Source organism: Pinus tabuliformis, chromosome J, assembly GCF_031772625.1.
Source record: "Pinus tabuliformis cultivar Carrire ecotype Pingquan chromosome J, CPIR1, whole genome shotgun sequence".
NCBI classification, from domain to species: domain Eukaryota; kingdom Viridiplantae; phylum Streptophyta; class Pinopsida; order Pinales; family Pinaceae; genus Pinus; species Pinus tabuliformis.
In genome coordinates this window covers 479821878-479833146 of record NC_142295.1, presented here as the reverse complement: position 1 = coordinate 479833146, position 11269 = coordinate 479821878, and the positions used below count along the sequence as shown (strand labels likewise).

The following is an 11269-nucleotide window of genomic DNA, read 5'->3' as shown; positions in this document are numbered from 1 at the left end:
GCGTATTCCGTACTCATAAGTATTGGTGAAAAGAAAGTGGGTGGTGGTGCCGCACCTGCCTATGTGCGGTTGAAAAACTACCGCCAGGATAGGGGCATGACATATAGGGTGGACTCCTACCACTACCACTATACCCCATAGGTGAACTGAGTTGCCTCCAACAAGTAGCCATAGGTAAGCAACTCAAGATTTGAACATAAAACCTTGTACTCACGTTTACTTTACATTTTCTCAAACTTACCAAACAAACTTCATGAGAAAACTTAATCTTATAATATTTTAAAATAGATAAATTTATTTAAATTAATATATATATATATATATATATATAGATTACTTTATTTAAATCCTTATATAAAAAAAATATTTTATTTCATAATGAAAATATAATTTCGGAGAAGCATGTGTACATCAAAAAATTGGATACTTCAAAGAATATGTACTACAATCCTAGTTTTATAGGTTTTTCTTTGTTACCCTTTTTCCTACCAACATTCATCCACCCTACTGAGCCATCTATTACAATGAAGGATAACGTTTTTTTTTAATGAGAAAGTACCATGGCAATCGGTTCAGGAAAATTCAAAAAATATTTCTCGCTATCAGAATGATGAGACTCATGGTTGTGTTTTTTCCCACAAATTACAAGTACAATTATGAGTGAAGTTCTCTCATTGTCCTTTGCTGAAAGATTTTCCTCTACTAAGGGTTGTGTTAATGCAACTGGGGGCTGCCTACGATCCTTAGAGGCTGAGTTATTGGGATATGTCTTCTATTTCTGGGAATTGTTCTTCTTTTGACCTATAGAATTCTTGGACTCTGTTGCGGCCTTCGAATCTCTCCAGCCACGATAACTTCTCTTTTGGTTCTTAGTCGCAAAAATCACCTTTTGAAGAGGGACAAGCATTTTGGAGGTGCCCATGTTGTTGGAAAGTTCTACACCTAAAGGAAGTGTTTTCGCAGTCCAATGGCTAGATATAGTCCCCACCCTCCCACTTTAGGAAGATTTTCTGTGGTAAACCTTCATTGATACCCACTGCCACACATATGTGGAAAAAACATACGAAACCTTTTGAAAATCTTTTACTTGTCTACTTTGATAAAACTTCTTATAAAGTCTTCAATATACTCTAGAACCTCTAACTAAATCCATTAAAAACACAAATTTGAGAGCCTAACCCAAACAAAAACAAAAACTTCATGGTAAGAGAATTAAACTCTCAAAACCATGACAAAATCAAAAGGGAAACCCAATCCAAGATTCACAGCCCTTTATTACAAACCTCTTTAAAAAAAACTATAAAATATCCCTTCAAACAAAATAACAAATCAAAATTTTAAACAATTTAAATAATTTAAAATAACTCAAAATTAAACCATATTTTTTAATATAACATTTGTTTTGTACCAAAAAAAACCAATCGATATCTGTAAAAGTGTAAATATAACAAAATCATAGATATTTTTAAAAGTTCACATATATATATTTAAATCCGTGAGACAATATATTCAAAAGACTAATACTTTTAGAAATTGGATAGACAAATTAAGAAGAACGGCCATCTTTACCAAAAATATAAAATTATCATACAGTGCAAATATAACTATCAAATGGTGCTCAATATGCATCAACTGTATAATTTCACAGGGATTCAAGTATGTATCTTTAAAATGGTTATTTTTTTTCGAAGGTGGCAAAACCTATCAAACTCAGGTGTCAAACCAACAGTGAGGACAACTATCTCTGGCTGCTATCCGCGAATGTCGATTTGACTCATCACCGTTATCAAGGAAAACCACGCCACCTGTAATAACCCGCTGGTGGTCTGTAAGGGAGCAGGCTTTCACTCCTGCCAGATGCCTCTGGGTCTTGGGCCGTTAACCTGTTTCCTTACGTCCGAGGAAGACGAGCTCTTAGCCAAGCAGAAGCAGTTTTACGGCATACTCCAGGCCGATCTTTAAAATGGTTATTTGTTTAAATTATTTGTCAAAAAAATATGTTTAATATATTTATTATAAAAAATAATATAACTTATTGTATTACAAGTCAATTTCATATATATATATATATAACTTAGTCAACAATGAATTGTCTATTTCAATATATCCATAGGTTAAACCACAGATATAGTCATAGTCAATAATGAATTGTTTACACTAGGTCAATGATAAATTGTCTATACGAGGTGTAGATCCCACCTTCAAAAGAAAAGGTAATTTTTTTTGGTTTATTGCTACTCAATAATTATTGATGAGGTGTGTTATCAAGTCTATACGCCGTCCTATTGCCATGGTCAAAAGAAAAAGTCCATTTATACTTTTGTGCAGTTGTCGGTTTCATGAGTCAAATTTATAAATAATAAAATGAAAAGTTGGTGTATTCATATAAATTAAATTTATATTTATGATACATATTAAAATATTTAACATCATGGAATCGAGTTATAATTTTATTTTATATATATTTATAAATTAATGTTTAGAGTTTATCAAAATTTTATTAGTTTTATTCTTACCAAATTTATTAACGAGTAGGTAATGACCAAAAAAAATTACAAACTATCAAAAGAGCTTGGCTAACCAGAAACAATAGGGCATATAAAACCATAAGACCTTCATGATTAGTATACAACCAAGAGCCATTATGAGTCTAAAGAAGTTACCGGAGTAGGACTCTCTGGTCAAGAACCAAGTGTTGGCAGAGGCCTAAACTCACAATGCACATGTTTCTCCATGTGGGATAATATTCATTCAAAGTGGTCTAATTTCTCCTATAGATGTCATTGCCCCCTTTGTAGGCTAGCTAATCTATCTTGCATATGTCACTAGTTTCTTTGGATATTGTTCATGAAGGAGATTATCGTGGTCTTGTCATCGTGTCGATCTCTACTAAGTTGGTCCAAAAGCAAAGTGATGTGCTTAAGCTAACTTCAAAAGTTTTCCTGGTTACGGGCAGACTGTGAATGCTAGGGGCATAGGTTTGGTTGGGATCCATAGCCTCACCTTTTCCTAAATCCTCCAATTAGTGTCTTCTATATTGCCCCTGGTCACTGCCCCTCTCCTAACTCTGCCATGTTAGTGTGGAATTATAATCTGCAACAAAGAATAATGTGGCCTAGAGACGAAGAGGCTATAGATGCGTAGAAGGGGTCGAACTCATCAGGTCATCCAAAACACTAAACCAATCCTAAATAACAACCCACTCAGACAAGTACGAAGATGACACAGGGCTAGGTCCTAAGAACTAGGTAACTCGGTGCCTGCGACCCACCAACAATAAAACAAAAAACTCTCTAGAAATTAACCTGGTTGTAGAATTCAGCCCAACAAGAAAGTGGCTTGTCGCTTCCTACTCATGCTACAAACCTAACACCACAAGTAAAATAGAAAGACTTTGAGTTCCAAGAGTAAGCCCAAAGCAATGAAATATCCAGAATTTTGAAAGGAGAGCCAAAGGTCCTAATTAAATTAACTCAATTCAATCCCAACTAGATTAAGTGTAGTATCTATAATTGTATGGACACCCTCAACCCACATGAAGAATGACACAGAATCCTCTAGACTGCAACCATAGTGCAGAGGGTGACCTGGACAAGTTGTGGTTTGTCGCTTCCCTCTTAGGTCGTACCCCTAAGACCACAAACCATCCACAAACAGAGCCAAAATACCCCGACTTCCAAGAATAGATATAGAATAATGAAACTCATAAATTCTCCAAAAAAGAGCTAGGAATACCTATTACACTGATCGGAAACAATAACAACTAAGGAATGAAACCAAGTTGGGTAATAAGTGAGTTGTGTTGGTAATTAATTATATAGGAGAACAACACCAACTCTGTAATTTCAGCGCCTAAATGCAGTAGTGAATGTAGAGGAACCCTTATGCCAAGATCCCAAATGGTCTTCAACTAAAAGGTCTTAACTTCACCTCAAGCTCTCAAGAATCCTAAATATGGCCCTCGAATACTATGAACTTGACTACTAGGACACACCTCGTCCCCTGGATTCACCCTCCATTTTGTTAAAGTCAACCAGACACAAAAATAGTAGAAGCCTATTTCATTTGTAGGGATGCAAAGCTAGAGTCCTAACCACAACGTGATATTTGGACCCACCTTCTTTGTGCCTCCTCCATCATCCAACTATGATACTTAACCATCTTGGGAATTTAAGTTAATTTATGTCAAACATGTATACACATGACAAAGGTGTGCCACGCCACACTACCTTAATCACTGAGAGAGTCGGTGGGGTGGTGAGCTCCCTTCGGGAAGAGTTAAGCATATATATACATTGAAAAATATGTAAGATTTTTAACTATGAAGGTTTTTTTTTTAAGCTGATACTATATTACATATGGTTACATTGTACAGCTAGGGAGGTCTTGAACCCAAAACCTCAGGGGACCTACATCCTTGCTCACACGACCATCACTAGTTGAGATGCCTCACTTGGGCTTAACTTTGAAGATTTCCTCTACTTTATTATGGATATTTTTAAGAGGTTTTGTTACCATATTATAACTTATGAATAACACTTTTCTTAAAAGTCATAATTCATTTCAACTTATCAATACCACATATTTAAAAAAGTATAACTCATTTCATAATATGAAACTTGTTCATAAAATAATAATAATAATAATTAGTCAATTTAATTGAAAAGGTAGAAATAGTGTAAGTTAACTACTTCTGAGATAATATCAACTTTGATATGTGACTATTATTAAAAATATTCAAGAATAATTCCTTAGGGGTTCCACTTAATAATCATTGATAATTAAATTAAAATTTCAGAAGCCCTATTTGAAAATGAACACGCCTATTTGCTTCTGAAAGTTGAGAAAAATATTAAATTTAAAAATATTGAATAAAATTTAATTCAATTAATTAATTCATTCTTTAATATATATATATATAAGGAGGACACTTACGCTAATTTTATGTATGACAATAGCAACTTGGAGGAAGTGTCTTCCTACAAGTACCTAGGAATCGATATTCATCACAAGCTCAATTGGAACTATAGCATTGAGAAAAGGATTAATGGGGGATGGAAAACTTATTTTGGTTTTGAAAATAATTGTAAAATGGCAAACCTCGTAATGTGGGATAGAAAGAAGTTCCTCTTTGAAACTTTAGTCACTCTGGTTATCTTATATGGATGTGAGGTTTGGGGTTGTAGCATCTCTAGAGAATCTTGGAAAAAGATTGAGCAAATCCAGAAGTGTTTTATAATGTATAAATTCAAAATTAAAAGCAACACACCCTATCCTATTCTCCTTATAGAAGTGGGTCTTTCCCCTATTGAGAGCCTAGCTATGAATAGGCTTCTGTTGTACAAGCACAAACTCAATAACATAGGAGACCATAGACTTCCTAAGATAGCTTTAAATTCTAGCCAAAACCACCTAAGGCTCAAACGAGGTTGGTATAAAGACACCAGGGCCTGGTTAAACCATTGGGAGATCGACAAGAATGCTGCATTACAAAACATTAATAACATTAATAATATTGTTACTTCTAAGTTCAAAGAAAAAATGTGGTGTGAGAAAGATTTAGCAGCTAAAAGAAAATTAAGATATTATAAGGAGGTCATCAATCCCACCCTAGAAGATCAAAAGAATCTCTTTGTTTTAACTATCTCAAAGAAGAAAATTAATATAGCCAATATTAGAACGAACTCTCATGAGCTCCATAGTGAAACATGTCGTTGGGCAGTTCCTAAAACACCATGGATGGAAAGGTTTTGCCATCTCTATGAGAATACGAACATCGAGGATGAAAATCACTTCCTCTTAGAGTGCCCCGTGTACAACCACATTAGATATCAGTTTCAAAATCTTTGTTACAATATTGACCTTCCTAGCCTTTTACGTTGTCAAAATTATAGTGAGCTCGGGAAGCTTCTCTCCAAGCTTTTTGAGCATAGGAATAAAATCTTAAATCAAACTAAATAATTCGTTTCTTTAGGTTCGATAGACCAAAGTTTGGTCTCAGTGGACGTTAACCACCACCACCATCATCATCATCATCATCATCATCATCATCATCATATATATATAGTAGAGAGAAATTGGCAACTAGGCAATTTTTTAATTGATTCACATAGGACAACCACCAATATAATCCCTAGGTGAACCGAGCTACCTCCAACAAATAAGCACAAGTAAGCAACCCAAAATTTGAACATGAGACCTTCTATTCACATTTACTTTACATTTTCACAAAATTACCAAATAAATTTCCTTTAAAATCTTAAATTTATATTATTTTAAAATAAATAAATTTATTTTTAAACAAATAAATTAATTAAAAAATATATATATATATACAAAATATATACTTCTTTATTAAAATTCTTATATATAAAAATTCAAATTACATTATAATTATAAATTTGAATTGAATTATAAATTTTCTTAGATATCATTTTGGGATTCAACTACGTTAAGTTTCTCATGATTTTTGAATAGTCCACTTAGCACTCATTGCATCAGGTGATGCTCACAGGGGTGAAGAAGTGGGATTGAAACTAGTGAAATGAATCACATAGCGTCAATCATCACCACCCGGTAACCAGGACTTCCCGGGAGGTCACCCATCCCAGATCGCCTCTGGCTCAAGCGCACTTAACTGTGGAGTTTTCCCCACAACCAAGCCCACTTAGCTTGCTACCCCATTTGCAAAACCTTAAATTCAAAAAGAGTGAAGGGATCTCTTGTTGAATGGTTCATGAGGCACAATACTTGCTAAGGTTTTGCAAATGGGGTAGCAAGCTAAGTGGGCTTGATTGTGGGGAAAACTCCACAGTTAAGCGTGCTTGAGCCAGAGGCGATCTGGGATGGGTGACCTCCCAGGAAGTCCTGGTTACCGGGTGTAAGCCCCGGAAGTGATGATTGACACTATGTGATTCATTTCACTAGTTTCAATCCCACTTCTTCACCCCTGTGAGCATCACCCGATGCAATGAGTGCTAAGTGGACTATTCAAAAATCATGAGAAATTAGTCAGTTATGACTACCTCTCATGGAAATGGTCATATGTGAATGACTTACCTCTCATGGAAATGGTCATATGTGAATTGAATCCCAAAATGATATCTAATATAATGCACTGTGTGAACCCCCTAATAAATATATAAATTTTCTACTTAATGGTTATTGGACAAAGAGACACGCATTCTACAACCCATTATGTAAATGACATGTAAGTATGCCAAGTCTTCAATAAAATAATAATAATAATAATACTAATTAATATAAACCCAAAACAAAAATGAAAATAACCATATAAATTAAAAAAAATTACAATACAATTCAACATAAAATCCTAGTCTTTTAGTGTTTTTTTTAACTAAATATTTATAAAATAAATCTTAAAAAAAGAAACCATATCTTATAAATATATTAAAAATTTTAATAACATAAATATAATATTTGAAAATATTTACGTTATTATCGTGTTATATAAAATAACATCCAAATAGAGTCAAATCGACATTCGCGAATAGCAGCCAGAGATGGTTGTCCTCACTGTTGGTTTGACACCTGAGTTTGATAGGTTTTGCCACCTTCGGAAAAAAAAAAACATCCAAATAGATAAAATAAACAAAAACCTTAAATATATGAAGTAAACAAAACCTCTTTTACTATCAAAAGAGATTCAATACATCATAAACACGTGCTATAAATATTTCAAAACTCATCAATCTAAAAGCCTACATTAAATATCATACGTAATATTCAGTACAGTGCCATGGAGTGCTCATTGGTTCCCACGATACGACCGAGTCCCCTTCAACGCATTTCAATGCCCCAGTCGCTTTCGTAACTAGCCCTCGTGTTGTGTAGCGGTGGTCAAAGATTGACTTGTTTGCAAGCTGTGCCACGAGTTCCGATGACGGCCTTCGGGTTCTCGGAACTTTCCTCTCGTTGAACATTTCAATTTCTTGAACGATTCCGCCCACGCGGTTTCCTTCTCTCAGCTATAAAACAGGACTGTCCACGGCTCTATCACGATACACTCAAGCACCAAGTCAGCTTCACATCCAGCATTATTAGTAATACCTCTCTACTTTCACAAGACTAGGACGCCATGGGTCGAGCTCCTTGCTGTGATAAAATGGCAGTAAAGAAAGGCCCCTGGACTCCAGATGAGGATAAACTACTGGTCGATTACATTAACAAACATGGCCACTGCAACTGGCGTGCACTGCCCAAGGAAGCAGGTCAGTATCATGGATTTATTCGCGTTGAATATGATCAGGATTTTGTGAATGAATTAAATTGGCCTGTAAATCTAACTATGGCGGTTTTATGTTGCAGGGCTTCTGCGATGTGGAAAGAGTTGTCGCCTGCGGTGGACGAACTACCTGAGACCCGACATCAAAAGAGGGAATTTTAGTCCAGAAGAGGAAGATCAAATCATTAAATTGCATGAGCTCATAGGTAACAGGTGAGTTCTAAATTTTTTTGCCTAATTCTAAATTAAGTGCACATTTTAGAAAATTCCATCCGTCATTCTGGTTGGTTTTTTGTTTTTATTTAGATTTTGCTAATGTAAATGTAGATTTTGAGAATATCTCAAAATTATCGCAGATTTTTGATAATTAGGAAAGAAAAATCTGACAATGAATATCTACATTTCTCAAAATATACATTCCTGCACTTAGCTGATTATGTTTTCCTCATGTTATAATGCAGATGGTCTACTATTGCTTCGCACCTGCCAGGAAGAACAGACAATGAAATCAAGAATGTGTGGAGCACACGTTTGAAGAAGCGTCTCGCACGTGTGAAAGCCGAGTCCGCTACAGTCACCGCAAAGCCAGCGCCTTCGTCTTCCGCGGATTCATCGACAGTACAAATGTCATACCACGGTTTCAATCCTCTACGTTCGCAAACACTCTGTAATTCGGATGGAAGAGCGCCATCGACATGGGAGATCTGTGATTCGGTTTATGCTTTGCCAGAATTCTCAGAAGACGTAATCTCATCTTCCCACAACATGTGCACTAGTGCTATAGATTATCAGAGTAGCAGCGCTGATTCAACTTTAGATGTGCTTCGTTCTCACTGTATTGATTCTTTAGAACTGGGAATTGATCAGAGTCGTCCATTGATTAATACCCTTGACGAGCTTGAATGCCAGCCTTTATCAAGAGATCTGCAAATATTTATGGGTAATGATCAAAATAACTTCGAGGACCCAGCAGGGGCGCCTGCAATTAACCATGATGATGAAGCAGAAATGGTGTCGAGTTCCTCACAGGGCACGAGGCCAGACAGTGACGGAGAAATAATAATAAGCGGCGGGAGCTTAAATAGCTCAATGAACCTGCGAGTTGATTCTCCCATGCAGCAATTTTATGGCGCAGAAGTTGATTGGTTTCTTAACATGAGTGGTGCCATGGATTCAAATGATTTAGCCATAAATACCAATCAGCTCTGGAGTTCCGATCTCCAGGTTGGTGAGGGTATGGACTACTGGCTAAACATATTGAGAGAAGTCACTTCATCTCCGATTTTCAGCTGCTGAAAATTAAATCTGAGCTTCCCTACTGATCGTATGTCAGCTCCACAAAAGTTCAGCTGTTCGATCGAGTTTACTATAAATAAGAGAGGTTGGATTGGCAGCCCATTTTTATGATCTCCATCTAAAAAAACCTCGTCTTTAACGGTTTGGATTCCTCTATGAAAAAATGAGGGGTTCATGTATACAGAAAATTCAAGAAACTCGTTTTAAAAGCATAGAGTCTATATACTAAAATATACTAAAAGATCAGTAGATTATTTATACTAAAATATAAAATATAAGTGCTTTTTTAACATTTTAGCAAAGTTCAGCAACAGATATAAGTGCTTTTTTAACATTTTAGCAAAGTTCAGCAACAGATGCCATTTTTATTTTAATAGGTGTAATTATATAAATTAAACACGTGTAAGAGGGTAATAGTATTAATTTACAGTAATAATAATAAATATATATATTTAAAAGACTAAAATTAAAAAAATCATAAAAATTAACTAAATTATGACTTAAAATAATTTATTTATATATAAGACATGGAGATTCACTTCACTTTATGGAAAGTCGTAATTCCTAAATCTACTTTGTCACAATAATATGAGCTAATACTATGATTTACCAATACCAAATGTAAAAAAAAATCATAACTCATTTCATGTTGCATTTTTATATATGGCAATATTTTTAATTAATGAATTTAATTAAAAGGGAAAACAAGGCTTAACTACTTTGAAAATAAATTTTAGCCATTGATTTATGTATACTACTAAGAATATTCTAGAATATTCTATGAATGTTAAATCCCTACCATCCACCTAAAAATTTATGATAATTAAATTAAAATTTTGGAAACCTTGTTCAATAATAATAATGATGATAACTTTGGGCAATGATTTACCAACAACAAATTTTTAATGGCTAACTCTGGGCAATGCTGCAGCCTTCCTATTTATTCCTTCTGATCAATGTATTTCTCACCTTCTCCTGAGGGTGAACCACATTAATTGGTTGACCAAATCACCAAATCCTAACAATGTGATTAATCTGAAAGACTTATTTCTACATTATGAATCACAAAAGTCTTAGATCCAACAATAATGATGATGTTAAATAAATGATTTTAATATTGATGTTAAATAATATAAGTTTACATCATTTTTTTCTACTTTATACACACAAAAAAAATAAAAATAAAAATTGTTAATTTTTTTATAACAATTTTCATTTGTTTTTAGTAAGAAACCCATTTATGATTGTTTCACTACTCACTATAGATTCACATTTAACATAATATTTTTTTATTAATATTACAACTTAATATAAAGGAGATGTCCTCCAAATTGGATAATAATCCATAACAAACATAAAAAAAGCATTTAATCTCAACCATTCATTTGTGTATACTATTAAGAATATTCTAAAAAGTTTTATGAATGTTAAATCCCTACCATCCACCTAATAATAAAATTTTGCAAACCCTATTCAATAATAATAATGATGATGTTAAATAAAGGATTTTAATATTGATGTTAAATAATATAAGTTTACATCAATTTTCTCTACTTTATACACAGAAATATAAATTAACAAAAAAAATTAAAAAATTTGCTAATCTTTTTTAAAACAATTTTCATTTGTTTTTAAGTAAGAAGGCTAAATATAAATTAACAAAAAGGGTAAAAAATTGCTAATCTTTTTAAAAACAATTTTCATTTGTTTTTAAGAAAGAAGGCTATC

At 34.0% G+C, this 11269-nt stretch overlaps 1 protein-coding gene across 1 annotated transcript; it reads left to right on the top strand.

Moving 5' to 3' along the window:
• The first annotated feature begins 8098 nt into the window (after positions 1–8098).
• Positions 8099–9649, top strand: LOC149227896 (uncharacterized). The gene is made up of 3 exons (XM_089375599.1): positions 8099–8231; positions 8329–8458; positions 8707–9649. Exons 1-3 carry the CDS (start codon positions 8099–8101, stop codon positions 9539–9541), a joined length of 1098 nt encoding a protein of 365 aa, XP_089231725.1. The 3' UTR covers positions 9542–9649.
• Positions 9650–11269: the final 1620 nt, after the last annotated feature.

Excerpts from the sequence above, each read along its gene's own strand:
- LOC149227896 (XM_089375599.1), top strand. The coding sequence starts at position 8,099 with ATGGGTCGAGCTCCTTGCTGTGATAAAATGGCAGTAAAGAAAGGCCCC. Across the intron at positions 8,232-8,328 it reads TGCACTGCCCAAGGAAGCAG|GGCTTCTGCGATGTGGAAAG; the intron begins GTCAGTATCATG and ends TTTATGTTGCAG. Across the intron at positions 8,459-8,706 it reads CATGAGCTCATAGGTAACAG|ATGGTCTACTATTGCTTCGC; the intron begins GTGAGTTCTAAA and ends GTTATAATGCAG.